Source organism: Rhopilema esculentum, chromosome 17, assembly GCF_057945365.1.
Source record: "Rhopilema esculentum isolate cy_ngs chromosome 17, ASM5794536v1, whole genome shotgun sequence".
In the NCBI taxonomy this organism is placed as follows: domain Eukaryota; kingdom Metazoa; phylum Cnidaria; class Scyphozoa; order Rhizostomeae; family Rhizostomatidae; genus Rhopilema; species Rhopilema esculentum.
Genome location: NC_142831.1, coordinates 6,753,965 through 6,773,109, shown reverse-complemented (window position 1 = coordinate 6,773,109; position 19,145 = coordinate 6,753,965). Strand labels below are relative to the sequence as shown.

The window sequence follows — 19,145 nt, the reverse complement described above, 5'->3', positions numbered from 1 at the left end:
ATCCTGCCCCGTAATTTTTATCAAGAAAGGCTACTCTGACCCACGGCACATCCCATGAGGCTAATTATGAAAGTGCTCCCGGGAATTGTCTACTTAACTTACTTTGGGAATTGTCTCAATTTAAATTGAACAATGGCATAAGGAATATTTGTAAATATTTCAGTTTTCAGTAGAATATTTCTTTTTCTACAATTAAGCAAATAAAATTCCCTGGTGAAATCATTAAAGGTCCCTCTGGTATTCAGAGACAATCAAAGGTGAAAAATAATTAGAAATTCTAAAGAGGAAAGGTTTAGAGAAATCTTGTATTCATTGCCTATATATGAAAGAGATCACCAATCTAGACAGTAGTCACTTAACTTTTCGTTAAAGAACATTAGGTTGATGTGCAATTCTTCACACCTTCTTACGCTGGAATTTTTGGAGTAGACAAAGTTGACATATGAAAGTGGAGGTAAATAATGTTTCAGAATTGGTGATATCTATCGTCAGAAGAAAGAGCTGATATATGAATGCTAGATTATATTCAAATAATCAAAACGAAATCTTATTATCTTGTTGCTAGAATATGGTTTTCGAACCCACCACAATCGCTTTCGCTATGGGGAAGGCAGTAAAAGCAAGAGGCCAATGCCATGGCAACAAAAAACGATACGTCTTGTTGTTGTGGCTGCACCTGTGGTGGCTCTTTATCCGGGAACTTTGACGTAAGCGAAAACAAATTTCATGCTCAAGTTTGCTCCGAAGAAAGGTAGGAAAAATGGAGAGAAACAAGACAAGACGACTATGTATCGTTGCTGTTTGTTGCTGAAGATCTATTAAGGCGAATCAGTTACTGTAGATACGTTTGATGGTTGATGATGGCGTTGATTTTATATCAAATTTAAAGGCAGCCCAGCCGACTCGATCCCACTCTCGAAAGGCCATTTGTATTCACGGCGAAAGTCAAATCCCGTCAAACGCGGCTTAGTCCGGAGTACTTCTTGTTCGTATTTGCTTCCTGAATTAAACCTGCTAACGGACACATTTTTTACCTTCAGTTCACCTCGAGCGAAAGACGAGTAGAAAAGTAAATGTATAAAAGCAGCGAAAGGATGGTAACAAGAACATGTTGATGGCGCATACAGCGGCCATTAATATGTGACTGCTGTTTCTTTTCAGAACAGAGCAGTTTGAGAACTGTTTGCAATTTTGTTAGATTATCGACGTCAAGAAATTACCAGCTAATTGTTCCTCAATTTTTGTAACCTTGAAAGGCCTAGCCGGATATTTCAGAGCACAATAAATCGAATTGGATTGTACCTCTGAGGCAGAAACAAATGGGTCTTATTTTCATCGAAAATATTGGAATCTTCTCATAGACGGAAGTATATGGTCATCTTCAGATTTTCTCAATGGATCTTTACATTGAGACGTTGACTGGGACAGCGTTTGAGCTTCGTGTCAGTCCTTTTGACACAATAATGAGCATCAAAGCCAAAATACAAAGACTAGAGGGCAAGTTTTAAAAATTTTCCTATGTACCTGCAATATGTAATCAATGTGATCCACTTTATTTTAAAATCCCACAGCATATACATCATTCTTAACAAAGTGCCTACAGATGTACAGATTATTAAAATATACAATAACCTTATCAAATAATATGCAAAAAATTTGTATGTTCTTAAAGGGGGGCTCTCTCAGCAGATCAGCTAATTTAAAAGTTATCATCCCTTGAAATTAAGGAAGTCAGTTAAGGAGTTAGGACTGGTGAGAGCAAGGAACTTCAGTATAAAGAAACTAACATTTTAATGGCTAACTGCCTTTCCAATAAAATTTATTTTTATGTGATTTTTCTTGCTCTGCCATGTGATTCGTGCAGAGAAAATGCTATGAACATAAAGACCCAGTAATTTTCATTGCATTCTCAAATGTACAAATCAAACAAATGAAAAATTAAACAGTTTACAGTTGAGTGTATCCACACAGAAAAGCAAAACATAGTAGAAAAAATGCTAAAAGGTTAAGTTGATATTTACAAAAGTATCCCAATGTTGTTGTGCAGAATATTTCATAAATATTAATCAGAAATGATTTAAAAAAAAATAAATTACCAGAAAAGATCAGAAAATCAGAAATCAGAAATTAAAAAAATCAGAAAAGAAATTACCATTGAATAGAAAATAACAAAATAAATTTTCGTATGATTTTTAGCATAATTGTGCAGTCTTTTTCATTTATTAGCTAGCTAGAAATGTATTCAAACAATTTGTTTATTTTTCCAGGCATCCCTGTCTCACAGCAGCATCTCATCTGGCAGTCCACAGAACTAGATGATGAACTCTGCTTACATGATTTTGAGTATGTCACCAAGTTGTTGTTTAAAATACATTGTTTCTTATTCAGGCTGTGTCAGAACTTTGCTGTTTTTAGCTTTATCATTATTTGATTTATTTATTAATGTTTGGTTGAATTTCACTGGGTCATATTTTAAAGATTTTCACAATGGTGTAATAAAATTTATCACAAACCACAACTGATAAAAGTCATAATTAATCCTCTCTGTATCTTATTGAATGGTAGGTCATTTTTTATAAGAGAATGCTAATGAATTACTGTTTTTGTGTACTAGTATTACAGATGGTGCAACTTTGAAGTTAGTCTTGGCAATGAGAGGTGGACCAATTAATACCAGAAGAAGTAAGCATTTTAAGACATAGAATTTTTATCTACATTGTTGCTTATGATATACAACAAACTTGGTCAAATTGAGGCATTTGAAATTATTTTATAGAAGATTTTCATAAAAACACAATTTTTCTAATAACGATTGCTCAATGTATACAAATTCTTAGTGTTCATCTGTTTTCTCAAGGGATTTCTCAAAATAGTGCTAATTGGACGGATCTTATTTTCTTAGCATATAAAAAATATATTTACATTGATTGTCAATTTATATTTTTTAATTGCGACTTTTTATCAGTTTCAGTAGAAGAACCTTCGTTAGAAGAAATGGCAGAATACATGGAAGCAAATAGGTTTGTAAATTATGCATAAAATCATGGTAAATGCACAATTAAAGGGACAATCTAGGGATATAATCTAGAGTTGTATGATCAAAAGCATTTTGATTTGATGATAAGATTTTTACCAAAATTTTGTAATCATTGTTCTTTAAATTCAGTTGCTGATAACCTTTAAGCCCTGGCAAAACAATTAAACAAAAGTTGAGTTGTAAACAGCAGTTTTAGTCCTTTTCTACATTCCTGATAAACAGTTGATATAAAGAAGATTGACAAATATAAAGAAGAAACTTTGCAGCACTTTTTTTCCAAACAAAAATTTATTCTTGTTTAAATATTCAGAATTATATACGTATATAGTTTCACATATCACAGAGTTATATTATAGTTTTGTTGTATATATAATCAAATTTTCCATGGTTTAATACGAGTCATCTCAAAGAATTGTAAACATTTTGGTTTGTTTTGCAACTTTTACATCCATTATTTTCTAGGAATGAAATTTTGGACAAACTCATGAAAGACAATAGACAGGTCACCCTTCTTGTGTTCAGGTTTGTGGCTTAATTGACCAAATACTTTTTAAAACGAAATTTATTTTCTTATCTTGCTATTGATTTTGCAAAAAAATCTATTATTTATATTTATGTTGATAACTCATGCCTTCAACATGTTATCACACTTATTGTTTAGAAACATATTCTAAAATGCATCTCTCTGCAAATAGGGATGGAGATCAACTGAATTTTTTTAGAGTTTATGACAGGGGAGATGGAACACTTACACCGTTATCAGAAACTTTAAGGTATACATAACAAGATGTTGCTTCCTTTTTTTGTACAAACTTTACCTGATGATTTTACTGGCTACAAAAAGTTTAAATGTCTTGTCGCAACCTTCCTTTTTGTTGGTATAAACTAAATTGAAAACTGTCATTAACTTTTATCTTAAAATGTAAGAATCATTTGTTTTTCCTTTTAATATCATACATAGAGTAATCATTGGTTCTCAAATTAGACAAACATAAATATTGAAGTTAAGCATAGTTTACATATAGGATAAATTGATGTTTTAAGCCAGTGGACCAACTTCTATGAACAAGTTATAGCATTTTTTGAACTCCCCACTCTGCTTGTTTTCTGTAAAGATTATTCTTATCTGTAAACTGTTGTTTGCAGTGCTGCATCAATTTATAATTTATATGATGAAGAGGATGATGAAAGCCAACAGATTTCAAAGGTAATAACAAGTCTCTTCTAATATACAATCTAATGGATAGAGTGCAAAAACATCTACAATTTCAGTCCATGATGTAAATCATGGAAACCAAATGATCCTGTCTTTTATTTAGATGATAAATGAAGCACATGTACATATTGTAGTAATATTGATGGATTAGTGACTAGAGTTGTGTTTGAGGTCAGGAGATAAATAACTTGAAATGTTTTTGTTTCTTCTTGCAATTGGTCAGCCTTTGTTTTATTTAAGTCTTATACAGAATCTCTTTTTTCTGGTATATTTTGTTTTCTTTTCCTAAAAGATATTTTTATTATTGATTATTCCAGGAAAAGAAAGAAGAAAATGAATTAACTAGAAAAAAGATGAAATTTCTTCAAGCACAGATGGCTAACTTGAACATTAGAAAGCAGGTGTGTGTTATTTTCAGCATCATTTGACGCTGTCGTTAGAGATGTCAAAATTTAAAGATGCTAAACAAAATTTTTGAAACTTTTGAAGCTTTTGCTGTGAGTTTTGATGTTGAATTATTCAAGTTTTCAGCAAGATTTCCTTTATTTTTAAAATTTATGAACCTGTTGCCCTGTTTTTACATTTGCATAGGATTAAAAATGAGTTTTATATCGATTAGCATTTAAAACTTATTCTTTTTCTTCTTCCTAAAGCCAAAGATTGTTCCACGCCCTCCATCCTCTGGAAGACCAAACAGCAATCTTGCAAGAAGAAGGTATTTTTATTAAATGCTTTTTGCTAGATCTTTCTTTGAGTGATTATGGTTGCAATAGTATTTTTATGGTCGTGTGTCTAAGCAAGAATACCTTGAATTTGCGCTTCAAGACTTGTCATGAGTGCACAGCAAAACTGTGGAAGAGGACACCTATAGTGATGCTTTTTACGAAATGGGACTCAACTCTTTTGATATTGGCATTTTTTATGATAATCCTCCATTTCGATAAATCAAACTCTACAAACGTAGCAGGAATATTTTGTTCCGAACTTCTCCCAAGAAACTGACTTTTGCAGATAGAAAAGGCCCTTAATAAATTTTCTAAATTTTTATACCACTCACTAATCATTTTTTATTCTTGAGTCAAATTAATGTCTGTTTGTTTTCTTCTTGCAGATTACGATTTGCAGCAAGCCATGCAGAAAACAATGACAATAATGCTCTTACAGTTGAGCAGAAAAGGCTGAAGAAACATAGACACAAGTTAAAACAACGGCAAGAGGATACTAGCGCTTCTAATAGCCATGATAAGATTCCACTTCCGCCTGTGACTTCCAGGAACCGTAGCAATGATCACGTGGATATATCTGACATAATCAGTGCTTCAAATCTAGATACGAAGTTGATTAAGGATCTTAATTCTGTTTCCATGAAGTCAGCAGAAGCAGAAAGAAAGATGGCACTGCATCATGGGTACAAAAGCACATCGAAACGAAGCCCGCGCAGAGTGAAGTCTCTTAAGCCGTTAGACCTTCGAGGAGACAGCGGTGATACTAATATAGGTTTCGAGAAATCTTATGATGACGAAGAAACACCAACAAAAATTGACGATAGAAACGATAGTGCACTTTCATGGGAAAATATGTTATCAAATACAAGTTTAGAATCACGAACTCATCGAAAAAGTCAGAAATTAAAATCTTTGGGGGAGAAAAAGCTTTTGTCGAGGCAAGAATCCACGGATACAGGAAGACGTTTGCTGAGAAGGTCAAGGCTTGCATCAATGGAGGAAAGCATCGTTGGATTAAAGGTTGGTTGAAATTTTATTATTAAATCACACTTAATCATTCATATTTAACTTATTTTATATCTTCTTTTCTGTGCGAGGATGGCTCAGTTGTTGAAGGCGCTCACTTTAGACCCAAGGGTCTTTTGTTCGAGTCCCTGGCATGACTTTCACCCAAAGTGGGGAGAGTCGCCAGCTCCCTGTAAATTCCAGGCATAGGAATCACGAGGTGTGGTCACATCGAGAAGAAGGACCAGGACACTACTCGATAAGCATAAGCTTCTCAATGTCCTAAAAACTACCTTCGGATGCTAGGTAGAAACAAATACAAAATACAAAATACAAGTTCATTTTTTCAAGCAATTGTTGCCTCATCATTGGGAGTGGGTCTAGATGTCAGGGCATCAGCTTTGGCCATGAAAAAAGCCAAATCTGATCCAAGGGTAGCTTCTAAAAAATTTGTTGCTCCAACAAAGCTTCGGTCGCTAGCGATTGTGAAATATGGCATTTTTAACGTATCTTAGATATAGTCTAGCCTTTATATCTGCTCAAATCATCGAAATGACCCATTCAGCCTTAGTTTTTGATATTTCTTTATTAGATTAAACCTGTGTAACTTTTCAAAGTTCTTCCTGCGTTGAACAAGAAGGTGATAACAAATCGCGTTGAAAAACAAACATTGTTTTATGATTATGATTGTTTTCGTTGTAAAATATTAAAATCAGTTGGTTTTCTGTATGATCAGTGGTATGATAACTTGCTCCTGTTTGTTTCAGAGAGAGGCGACCGCCAAAAGTCTTAAAGAGGCCTTGAGCCCATCGAGGCTGCCTCAGATGGAGTCAGTCTCTAAAGCTCCTCCTCAGCTGGTACCAAGTGGTCGTAAACGTACTCGATGTTTTCAATGTGCCAAGAAATTAGGACTCGCAACAAATTATCAATGCAGGTTGGTTTTCCTTTTAATGATCCCTGTTCTATCTAGCTTTTAGATCTGTAGAAGCATGCTAGCAAAAGTGGTGAAAAGGCTATTCTAGGTATTTCGATTTGAATTATCTGTGCATCAGAAACGTCAGTGTACAAGTTGTAGCATTGCAACTAAAAGAATTGTGTGTTTTCGCCTTGAGCTTCAAGATGTCCTTTACGGAGTCGGGTACCCTAGGCCTCGATTTCTTGTCCAGTCCCTGTTGAAATGCCAATCTATGACAGCAACTGCTAAAGTGGATATCATGTCGAAGCATGTTGCACCCAGTTTTTTCCTTTAATACAGAGGCTCTGCACATACATCAAGAAATCACAAACAGTCTATATATATTTGTATCAAGTAATAGCAAGCATTTCAGTTTGGTTCTTGTCATAGAGTCAGCCACAGATGCGATGTGGCACATTTCTATCAGTTGTGATCCCATCAGCCAACTATTTAGCAATGGTAGGGGAGTTCGGATAGTACCCCTTATACTTTCCGCTGGTATCATGGGCAGACCAACAACTGAAGGGTATGGGGTTGTGTCGGCTCCTTGATCCGGATCCCATTCAGTACTAGAATATATATCTTGTCACTTTTTGTCCCTTCAGATTATGGCTCTTATCAAATAAAGTTTTTGAGGCATTTCACTAAAAATGTTTTTGTTTCTACACTAACTTATGTTATCTTCCCTCACAGTTAGAATTTTTTTCTTAGGTGTGGTAACATATACTGCGCAACACACAGATACGCAGAGGCTCATTGTTGTACGTACGATTATAAAGGCGAGGGACGAAAGGTCTTAGAGCAAAGCAACCCTGTGGTCACGGCACCAAAACTGCCAAAAATATAATGTAAATATTATCACTACATAATATAATTGGATATTATATTACTGGATATTGGCTGGTGTTATCAGCAATGTAGCATCTGGCTTCTGTATTAGCAGATAGATTGATACAAATTTACGCTTGTGCATATTATGTAGAGAGTCTATATATATTATTTTGTGGTATGAGAATTCCAAACATATGCCAGACATTTTTCAATTTTTTTGGTAGACGTTTCTCCTGTTTTTGCTTGGCAGTGACGGGTACTCTCAGTTGATTAACCAGCTCAATTACCGATAACGTTTTGGTTTTTTCTAATTTTTTTGTCCAAAATTGTTTTCCTTTCATGATTTTATAGTTTACCAAGGCTTGATTCTTGCCGTTTTGTCAGCAAATAGAGGTTTTCTTTTCAAGCCTTTTATGCCAAAATTGTTTAAGTAACATTTACTGTTGGTCAGAATTTTTGTTTATTTAGGAAATTCTGAAACGTTTTTGCTTACCATTCTTTCCAAAACTCATTTTGCCAAACATGATTCATTGATAATTGATTTTCGTTCGAAAATTACTTCTCAAAATGTGTTATGCAAGACCCTTAACATCGATCAATCTTCGTTTCAAACTTTTTAAAACATCTGGTCTTATTTTTTAAGACAAATATTTTCAGTCAAAAATGGGCATTTTAGCAAGCCTATCTGCTTGTTATTTTTCTAAATTTGCGAATATTTCTCCGACAATTTTTCCTGAAACATATCTTACTCAATGCCTTATTGATCAATCAGTATGAGATTTAGATTCGTTTCAAAAATCGACATTCTACCAAAGTTATATAGGCTTACATTTTGGTAAAAAAGATGAGGATTTTTTTTGAAAAATTTTCATCCTAAATAATGTCACGGGAAGCCATTTTTGTCAACAAATATGCATTTCAAAAACTTTTCAACCTTTTAATCTAATTTCTTTAAGCAAAAAATTTCACTCAATATGGACATTTTACCAAGGTTATAGGCTTACATTTTGGTCAAAAAGTGAGGATGTTTTTCGGAAAATTTTAAAGGTTTTGTAGTTAACTGTTTAAAGGTTTTGAAATGCATATTTATTGATTAAAATGGCTTACGGTGACATTAAACAGTTTAATCTAATTTTTTTACGCAAAAAATTTCAGTAAAAAATGGGCATTTTACCAAGGCTATAGGCTTACATTTTGGTCAAAAAAATTAGGATATTTTTCGGAAAATTTTTGTCCTAAATAATGTCACTGGAAGCCCTTTTAATCAATAAATATGCATTTCAAAAACCTTTAAACAGTTTAATCTAATTTTTTTACGCAAAAAATTTCAGTAAAAAATGGGCATTTTACCAAGGCTATAGGCTTACATTTTGGTCAAAAAAATTAGGATATTTTGCGGAAAATTTTTGTCCTAAATAATGTCACTGAAAGCCCTTTTAATCAATAAATATGCATTTCAAAAACCTTTAAACAGTTTAATCTAATTTTTTTACACAAAAAATTTCAGTAAAAAATGGGCATTTTACCAAGGCTATAGGCTTACATTTTGGTCAAAAAAATTAGGATATTTTTCGGAAAATTTTTGTCCTAAATAATGTCACTGGAAGCCCTTTTAATCAATAAATATGCATTTCAAAAACCTTTAAACAGTTTAATCTAATTTTTTTACGCAAAAAATTTCAGTAAAAAATGGGCATTTTACCAAGGCTATAGGCTTACATTTTGGTCAAAAAATTAGGATATTTTTCGGAAAATTTTTGTCCTAGATAATGTCACTGGAAGCCCTTTTAATCAATAAATATGCATTTCAAAAACCTTTAAACAGTTTAATCTAATTTTTTTACGCAAAAAACTTCAGTAAAAAATGGGCATTTTACCAAGGCTATAGGCTTACATTTTGGTCAAAAAAATTAGGATATTTTTCGGAAAATTTTTGTCCTAAATAATGTCACTGGAAGCCCTTTTAATCAATAAATATGCATTTCAAAAACGTTTAAACAGTTTAATCTAATTTTTTTACGCAAAAAATTTCAGTAAAAAATGGGCATTTTACCAAGGCTATAGGCTTACATTTTGGTCAAAAAAATTAGGATATTTTTCGGAAAACTTTTGTCCTAAATAATGTCACTGGAAGCCCTTTTATTCAATAAATATGCATTTCAAAAACCTTTAAACAGTTTAATCTAATTTTTTTACGCAAAAAATTTCAGTAAAAAATGGGCATTTTACCAAGGCTATAGGCTTACATTTTGGTCAAAAAAATTAGGATATTTTTCGGAAAATTTTTGTCCTAGATAATGTCACTGGAAGCCCTTTTAATCAATAAATATGCATTTCAAAAACCTTTAAACAGTTTAATCTAATTTTTTTACGCAAAAAATTCAGTAAAAAATGGGCATTTTACCAAGGCTATAGGCTTACATTTTGGTAAAAAATGAGGACATTTTTTGGAAAATTTTTGTCCTAAATAATGTCACTGTAAGCCCTTTCAATCAATAAATATGCATTTCAAAAACTTTTCAACCGTTTACTCTAAATTTTTTACGCAAAAAAATCCTGTCAAAAATGGGCATTTTACCAAGGCTATAGGCTTACATTTTGGTAAAAAATGAGGATATTTTTCGCAAAATTTTTGTCCAAAATAATGTCACCGTAAGCCCTCTTAATCAATAAATATGCATTTCAAAAACCTTTAAACAGTTTAATCTAATTTTTTTACGCAAAAAGTTCAGTAAAAAATGGGCATTTTACCAAGGCTATAGGCTTACATTTTGGTAAAAAATGAGGACATTTTTTGGAAAATTTTTGTCCTAAATAATGTCACTGTAAGCCCTTTCAATCAATAAATATGCATTTCAAAAACTTTTCAACCGTTTACTCTAAATTTTTTACGCAAAAAAATCCTGTCAAAAATGGGCATTTTACCAAGGCTATAGGCTTACATTTTGGTAAAAAATGAGGATATTTTTCGCAAAATTTTTGTCCAAAATAATGTCACCGTAAGCCCTCTTAATCAATAAAAATGCATTTCAAAAACATTTCTACCGTTTGAAATAATTTTTTACGCAAAAAAATTCAGTGAAAAATGGGCATTTTACCAAGGCTATAGGCTTACATTTTGGTAAAAAAATTAGAATATTTTTTGGAAAATTTTTGTCCTAAATAATGTCACTGTAAGCCCTTTCAATCAATAAATATGCATTTCAAAAACTTTTCAACCGTTTACTCTAAATTTTTTACGCAAAAAAATCCAGTCAAAAATGGGCATTTTACCAAGGCTATAGGCTTACATTTTGGTAAAAAATGAGGATATTTTTCGCAAAATTTTTGTCCAAAATAATGTCACCGTAAGCCCTCTTAATCAATAAAAATGCATTTCAAAAACATTTCTACCGTTTGAAATAATTTTTTACGCAAAAAAATTCAGTGAAAAATGGGCATTTTACCAAGGCTATAGGCTTACATTTTGGTCAAAAAATGAGGATATTTTTCGGAAAATTTTTGTCCAAAATAATGTCACTGTAAGCCCTTTTAATCAATAAAATTGCATTTCAAAAACTTTTCAACCGTTTACTCTAAATTTTTTACGCAAAAAAATTCAGTCAAAAATGGGCATTTTACCAAGGCTATAGGCTTACATTTTAGTAAAAAATGAGGATATTTTTTGGAAAATTTTTGTCCTAAATAATGTCACCGGAAGCCATTTTAATCAATAAAAATGCATTTCGAAAACTTATCAACCGTTTACTCTAATTTCTTTTCGCAAAAAAGTTTCAGTTAAAAATGGGCATTTTACGAAGGCTATAGGCTTACATTTTGGTAAAAAAAATGAGAATATTTTTTGGAAAATTTTTGTCCAAAATAATGTCACTCTAAGCCCTTTCAATCAATAAATATGCATTTCAAAAACTTTTCAACCGTTTACTTTAAATTTTTTACGCAAAAAAATCCAGTCAAAAATGGGCATTTTACCAAGGCTATACGCTTACATTTTGGTAAAAAATGAGGATATTTTTCGCAAAATTTTTGTCCAAAATAATGTCACCGTAAGCCCTCTTAATCAATAAAAATGCATTTCAAAAACATTTCTACCGTTTGAAATAATTTTTTACGCAAAAAAATTCAGTGAAAAATGGGCATTTTACCAAGGCTATAGGCTTACATTTTGGTCAAAAAATGAGGATATTTTTCGGAAAATTTTTGTCCAAAATAATGTCACTGTAAGCCCTTTTAATCAATAAAATTGCATTTCAAAAACTTTTCAACCGTTTACTCTAAATTTTTTACGCAAAAAAATTCAGTCAAAAATGGGCATTTTACCAAGGCTATAGGCTTACATTTTAGTAAAAAATGAGGATATTTTTTGGAAAATTTTTGTCCTAAATAATGTCACCGGAAGCCATTTTAATCAATAAAAATGCATTTCGAAAACTTATCAACCGTTTACTCTAATTTCTTTTCGCAAAAAAGTTTCAGTTAAAAATGGGCATTTTACGAAGGCTATAGGCTTACATTTTGGTAAAAAAAATGAGAATATTTTTTGGAAAATTTTTGTCCAAAATAATGTCACTCTAAGCCCTTTCAATCAATAAATATGCATTTCAAAAACTTTTCAACCGTTTACTTTAAATTTTTTACGCAAAAAAATCCAGACAAAAATGGGCATTTTACCAAGGCTATAGGCTTACATTTTGGTCAAAAGCTTGGGGAAATGTTTTTAACTTTTGTCCGCAACAATGTGTCAATGATTATGCGTTCAAAAATCGTCTAATACAATTTGCCATCCAAAAAAATTCATTCAAATGTTAGCATTTTCCAAAAGCTATAGGCTTACATTCTCTTCAAAAATGAGGCTCTAGGCTTTAAATTTGCTTTTTGTTAGAAACTCAAAATTTATATCTAAAATTTACTTAATTTAGAAAAATTTCAAACCATAAAATGGAACAACATCGATCAGTATCTGTTTGAAGAAGATTTGATTCAGGTGACTATTTGTTGCAAAAACGTCTTTGGTGCTTTTAAAGAGCAACGCTTTGCTCTTTCTCTAAAACTGAAAGTTTTTAGGAGAGTTTATCCCTCAAAAAGGACCTTTAAGGGATTTAATTTAATTCAGCACGTGATAAATAGCAATTCAAAACGCTTGAAATTGCGCATAAATGATCCAGTTGGTACTATTACAGTGATCTGAGTTTGTGGTACAATTATCTTAAACCTTGAACAGATAACTGTCTGCGATGGCAAATTCTCATCTTGATCTTTTGGTAATTCGTAAATTTAAAGAGTTTAAAATCTTTACTTGGTTTAGAATGAAATTTTAGCCTAAACTTTACCTTTTTTTGGTACAACGTTTCTGGCCTATTGGATGAAAGATGATGAAAATCTCACAGAAATTTCAAAAGCAAGGGTTTGCAAAGGGGCATGTGTGGCTACGTATTATTTAGAGTCATTATCATTACTGCTAAATTAACTACTCGGCGAACAAACTTTTCAGCTGCTCTTAACCTGGTTTACTTTCTTTATAACAGCAGTTTTTCGTGTTTAACTTTTCATGTTTCTCAAATATCTGCTTGGTTGTTTCGTTTTCTTCATGTTTACTATTTAATGTAATTAAAGAAGAATTTTGCTTTTATTCTGCATTCTATATGTTCGAGTCCACGTTCTTTCATTAACAAAAGACAAAAGAATAAACAAAAGAAGTGCAGCTGCTTAGATGTTTGACTTTGGTGAAACTCATAACCATTCAATTTTTAAAAATTTCGACATAAATATATACAATAGAAAATCATTCAAACCACATTTTACAAATTCGCACTTAATTACAAATCATAGACAACTTACACAATGTAATGTCGTTTTTAATTTAGTATTATGATACAAGAATACTTCTTCATGATACATTTTAGCGCATATACATTGTTGCCCTAAGACAAAGAAACAAAAGTTAATAAGTGTTTGCTATTGACACTCGTGATTTATTTAAAATGCAGCCGAAAGACTTTCAAAAAGGAACCTTTGAGCTTCCAATATGAATTTAAAATTCTTGCGAAAATTGCCATCAATACGGTTGTTTTCACCAATTTCAACCAATTTTGTAGACAAAGACGAAGTTTTGGAAAATGATTCATCTTTGGAAAAGTCATTTTTAATTCACTCTTAAAGTGAAAAAGGGTTAAATTTAAAGGAGATATTGCTCTACAAAAAAGTTAGAAAGAAAAAATTGAAAGAATTGAAATTTTCAAGAGCCTTGTTTCTAAAATAACTTGAAATATCGCTGCATGCTCTTCGCAAACTAAAAAACCTTTCTCAAAAAACATGTTGTAAATAAAGCTTTGAAATAAAACGACTCACCTATAGGAACTAGAAGAACTCGAACTCGGAGAATCTGGTCTCTTTTTGTACCCATAAAACGGCAATGATCCAATTGTTGAGGTTGATTTGGGCCTTGCACATGATCGAGGTCGAATAGGAATTTGCTTAAGCTCCTCTATTGGTGAATCTGAAACAAGACGTTGTCAATTGTTGATGTAATTCTGAAACAAGCAGATTTGATAATGATTGTTTTAGGATTACCAAAGAAATAATGACAATTAAAATGACACAAATACTTATCCAGGATAAGACACTTAGTTTTTCTGTTTTTAATGTTTTCAAGATAAGATACAATAAGGCCATGTCAAGATAATGTTTTATTTAATTGAAAGAAAAATAGTTTGAGCTTTCATAAGAGAAATTTTCCTCGTCTGGGTTTGACAATATATCTTTCAAGAAGAAGGAGTTGATGTTTATAAAGTCACAAACCTCTTTGCTCAGAATACTTCTGGTAGCATCTATATCTTTTGCTTTCAGGATACCTAAAACAAAACATGCACTAAAAGACCTGCAATTTGAGATTAAATCATGCTCTTTAACTTTCAAACATGCCACTTTTGTGTGACTAAAATGAAGTTTAATTTGTAGGAAAACCCTTGCACATTGTAAAACTGATAGCTGAATTGAATTACCACATGTGACAAATTACGGAACAATAGATTATGTGGCTTAAGACTAAAGTTTAGAACCTTAAGTAATATAAAGTATTTAGCAAAAACTTGGAGAGCGAGGTTGACCTGGAACCAAATAATTTCTACCTATTTGATTCAAGAAAGTTGGGTACTGGTGTAGGGAAATAGCACAATAAATCAAAATCATACCATGGATTTTGGTTCCTGTGAGAATATCGGTTTTCACAAGCTTCTCTGAATTCTCCAAGCTGTAGTTAATAGCAGATTAAAGTAAATAACTTAATTGCAATTTAAAATAGCTAGAAGAGAAGAGGTGTAGAACACTATACTGCACTATTTAGACTGAAAGAAAAATTTTCAGTTAGATATTATATAGGAATTAGATCCTTTGCATGTAATGTTGTGGTAAACCCTTGATCATATTCAAACATTGGCGCACTTCTCAAACACTCTGGAGTTCCAATGACTAAGTATCCTTTGCCTAGCCCCCATTTTCTTATTACACACAAATTCTATCATTAATGTTACAAATGTTTCTAAACATGGAGGTAAACAAGTGGTGGTTTAGGGATTAGGCTATTGTGCTCAAGGGGATGGGTGCTTAGATCCCATTTGCTGACAAAATGGGTGAGACACCCTTTATTTGCTGACAAGCTTGAAAACTTGCAGACAAAGCATCCCTACATGGCAAGAAACTCCATGCTATAACAATGAGTTCTTTGAGGGGGGGGGGGGGGGGGTGTCACATTCCTGAGCCAAATGTAGCAATGGCCCTGAGCATACCCAATGCCTTTGAAATGTGGGTTGATTCTGATGTTGTTCTGTATCCATGTGTTGTGCCTCTTGCTCTAACCAGCCTCAGTTTATGAAGGTTTAAAGATGAAAAGTTACAAAAGGAATGATTCACATACTTTGATCTGTTGTCTACTGGACAAGAGGCGTCTATCCATATATCCTCTGGAATGCCAACCAATATCCCCAACCTTTAATCAATTCATAATTACATTCAGATCAAATTTGACTATATCAATACATCAAAAATTAAAAGATCAATCACCAATCTGGAAAGAAAATTCAAGGCTATCACATGCTGATAACATCACTACCAAAAATGTACAATTCCCCTCTTTGAAAGGGATAAGACAGATAGTATATGGTTCTTGATGTCTCAATGCAGTTTTTGCAAACCATAAATAAAACATTGATCCAAACGAGCTGATAAGATAATCAGATATAGAGGGACAAACCTGACAGCCTCTTGACGATGGGTGGGGTGTGTGCTACAAAACAATGTAAGTGCTGAATAGCAACCAAATCTCAAAGAAAGAACTTCTTTCAAATCAAATGCAACAGTGGCAACAGTAGATTTAGCAGAATCATAAGTCAGACTATCAAACAAGATCTATAAAAGAGAGTATGAAAATTTGCTCTTTCTGTTTTATCAGATTTATCACCTTTGATAACTGCATCTAATTCAAAAAATCACGGAATTGAAATCTATTGCAGGCAGTTTATAATAATCAAAGGTGATCTGTAATGAGTTTTTACGACATGTAATAAATCTGGGATAATGATGATTAATCGTTCATTTTTAATATTGGTATTATAAAACGTGAGTAATAAAAGTCAGAACAAGAAAAAAGGACAAGCAAATATCCCCCCAAGGAGTCCCAACCCAATAACCTATATCTTCCACCTTTATTTCAAATTACCTAGCAAAAGTCATTCACGACCTTCATTTACGACCTTATTTGTAATATTCCTAACTCTCTTTTTAACATTTTGCTCAACACCTTTGTTCACATATTCTTCACAAACAACTATGAGAACTGTTTTATCAATTAGACAACAAAGCCAATTATAAAGAACGGGTCTTTTGTCTCCTTACAAAATATACTTACTGTTGCAGCTCTCCAAAGATATGAAAGATTTCCTGTGCTTTCTCTTGACGCAGTTCCTATACCAATATATTCCGCATCACAAATTTTCGTTTCATGGTCTTTAACTCCATCTGGTCCTGTAAAAAATTTCATGAAAAATTAGCACCGATGGTCAGTGCTACGGGTAGCAAAAAGTCATTTGTAAAAAATTAATTGAATAAAATATTGTTTACTGAAATACAGCCAAAAGTGTGGGGAACAAACAAACAATTTCCAAGAACGAGAGCGCGCGAAGAGCCAAAATTTCTGTTCAGGGCTTGGAAATATTGCAAAGGAAATGAATAATTTTATTAAAGAATAAAGATTATTGTTACCCGTGAACAGAACTTTTCCTCTACCAAGATACGGTGCATAAAAACAATCGGATCCTTGATAAGATGAAGCGGAATGCAGGAAACCACGTTTCCCCGTCTTCGTCGAAGGATCTACCATTTTTACTTTTGACTCCTTGCTCGCTTGCCATGGCAACAGCTGTGATTTCACATTCTGTCACCACCAGGGGTTCAAGGCACATTATTTTCCCCAAACCCTTCTCTTTTTGCCCCTTTATCCATTTCCATATCGTTATCGTTCTTATTCTTGGTCTCTAATTTTATTCAAAATTTTAAGATATTTGCCTGGCGTTCATTACCAGAAACAAAATAGAAAAATTGCTTACACTCTTTTTTATATAAGAACAATTTTACAAGAACACGAGCCTCAAAACTGGTCAAAAGTTAAGAACAAATTAAGAACAAGCTGAGGCTGAGCTTCTGCAAAATGCAATTTTGAACAACATTTTGTCTCAAAATCGAGGATTTTTAGCGATGTGCGGGTGCTTTTTCGGTGAATATTAAAATTTGTCAGTAAATTAAAGCTGTCTCACTCACTTTGTTGACAAATGAGGCCTGAACACCTCCTTAGAGCGAAAAAACCAACAAACAATAGCACTGCTTACACCCTCTCAATTTAAGAACAAATAAGGAACAATCCAGCCTCAGACTTTCGAAAAAATTAAGAACAGTCAGCCTGAACTTAAATTTACTGGTTCTTATAAAGAAAGAGTGTAGTTTTTCTGTCTCAAGCTTCTTTAATTTTTGGACAACAAAGTCGTTTAGGCCACACACTTAGAAATTGATTACTGATCTGAGCAACTAAGTGCCAAAATCAGGGGCAATGTGATCTCTAAAATCATTAAATTGTGCAGTAGACAAGCGTTTCAAACAGTATATCAGGCGCACCAGAATGTGTCATGACCCAAGCTCAAAGGCTCTGCAAGTCTGCAAAGTGGATACGACCTCGCAGAATAAAAATATTTATTTTATCCGCTAACTGTTTATAATAGAATTGTTTTCTAAACAAACATTATTTGTGCACAAACCAAAATTCTTGAGTGCTTTCATAGGTAGCATAATCAAGTACTTGCTTGTAGCCGAGCAGTAGTGCAACAGGGAGATCGAGGGTCGATTTGAAAAAGATAACATGACAAGCCGCAGGTGAGAAGTTAGGAGAAGCAGCAACGTGTTTTTGAAAATACCCCCACCTTTCCTGTTAGCAAAACAAGATAGATTTTATTAGCCGTGCAACTAAGATGTAATGCAAAACTGTTAATTTTTTTAGAAACATTAATTTTAATGAAACATCAATTTTGAAGCAAGAAAAACATTATTCAATACCCAATCCTCAAATTTATCTTGCTCTTATAATGTACAAGAGGCGAGTGTAGTATTTTGCTGTTTATGTTCCTTTAGGCCCTTGCTACATTCTTGAGAAAGACCTCAGTATTCATTTTTAATAATCGGGGGTGACAAACCAAGTTGAGTTTTTTCTTGTTTCCCGTCGTTTTTTTAACCAAACCCATTTTTCCTAGACCTAGAGGAGGGTAACACTTCTAATTCCTCAGTTTCTTAGCTTTTTATAAAAGATTTTGATGAAAATATGAATGCGTTTTTAGGGTGGTTTTTTTAACAGGCTATTATTGATGCTCGAATGAGAATTTGGATCCACATGCCAAGCCTGAGAAACTCTGCTAACCACGCCCTTCGGACCACAGGCAAAAGTGGGTTACCCCCTTATTAAATCGCGAATGCCACGAGAATTGAAGCTCGTCAAATAAATCAAAATTATTCTAATCTGTACACAAATTTGTTTTCCTTGCATGTGTTAAGATAAACCGTTTTTATTGAGGAATGTTAAGGTCAGTTACATGCTTTCCTGGAAATGGATAATTGACGCCAAAATAAAAGTTAGTCCACGCGAAGAGAAAATTTTCATAATCACAGCTATATATCGCAATCTAATTTATAACCTTTCGAAGTAGTATCAGTTGACTTTTTCTGGTACCACACAAACACGCAGAACTTTCGGAAAATGTGAATTTATGTCCGATTTTCGTCCCAAGAAAATTTGACATTGACCGCATTGCTCCCATGATGCATTGTATAATTCCCATGATG

The 19,145-nt window shown here is 33.0% G+C and overlaps 2 protein-coding genes across 2 annotated transcripts; one reads left to right on the top strand and one right to left on the bottom strand.

The window, feature by feature from the left end:
- Positions 1-688: 688 nt before the first annotated feature.
- LOC135682589 (AN1-type zinc finger protein 4) lies at positions 689-7,971 on the top strand. Its single transcript, XM_065197552.2, has 12 exons — positions 689-1,497; positions 2,268-2,343; positions 2,615-2,682; positions 2,966-3,020; positions 3,500-3,559; positions 3,733-3,810; positions 4,184-4,244; positions 4,571-4,654; positions 4,907-4,968; positions 5,365-5,998; positions 6,751-6,917; positions 7,650-7,971. Exons 1-12 carry the CDS (start codon positions 1,395-1,397, stop codon positions 7,783-7,785), a joined length of 1,584 nt encoding a protein of 527 aa, XP_065053624.2. The 5' UTR covers positions 689-1,394; the 3' UTR covers positions 7,786-7,971.
- Positions 7,972-12,998: 5,027 nt separating this feature from the next.
- Positions 12,999-17,352, bottom strand: LOC135681779 (uncharacterized). Its single transcript, XM_065196393.2, has 8 exons — positions 17,025-17,352; positions 16,672-16,787; positions 16,018-16,050; positions 15,682-15,753; positions 14,960-15,018; positions 14,568-14,620; positions 14,118-14,265; positions 12,999-13,690 (listed from the first exon to the last, which is right to left on the bottom strand). The coding sequence occupies exons 1-8, from the start codon at positions 17,140-17,142 to the stop codon at positions 13,669-13,671; spliced, it is 621 nt and encodes a 206-aa protein (XP_065052465.2). The 5' UTR covers positions 17,143-17,352; the 3' UTR covers positions 12,999-13,668.
- Between the last annotated feature and the right edge of the window lie 1,793 nt (positions 17,353-19,145).

Bases quoted from the DNA above. Each gene is read 5' to 3' on its own strand.
- LOC135682589 (XM_065197552.2), top strand. From the start codon at position 1,395: ATGGATCTTTACATTGAGACGTTGACTGGGACAGCGTTTGAGCTTCGT. The intron at 4,245-4,570 runs GTAATAACAAGT...TGATTATTCCAG, and splicing joins AAAGCCAACAGATTTCAAAG to GAAAAGAAAGAAGAAAATGA. The intron at 6,918-7,649 runs GTTGGTTTTCCT...TTTTTTTCTTAG, and splicing joins GCAACAAATTATCAATGCAG to GTGTGGTAACATATACTGCG.
- LOC135681779 (XM_065196393.2), bottom strand. From the start codon at position 17,142: ATGGTAGATCCTTCGACGAAGACGGGGAAACGTGGTTTCCTGCATTCC. The intron at 16,788-17,024 runs GTAACAATAATC...AATTTTTTACAG, and splicing joins AGGAAAAGTTCTGTTCACGG to GACCAGATGGAGTTAAAGAC. The intron at 15,754-16,017 runs GTTTGTCCCTCT...AATTGATTAAAG, and splicing joins CATCGTCAAGAGGCTGTCAG to GTTGGGGATATTGGTTGGCA.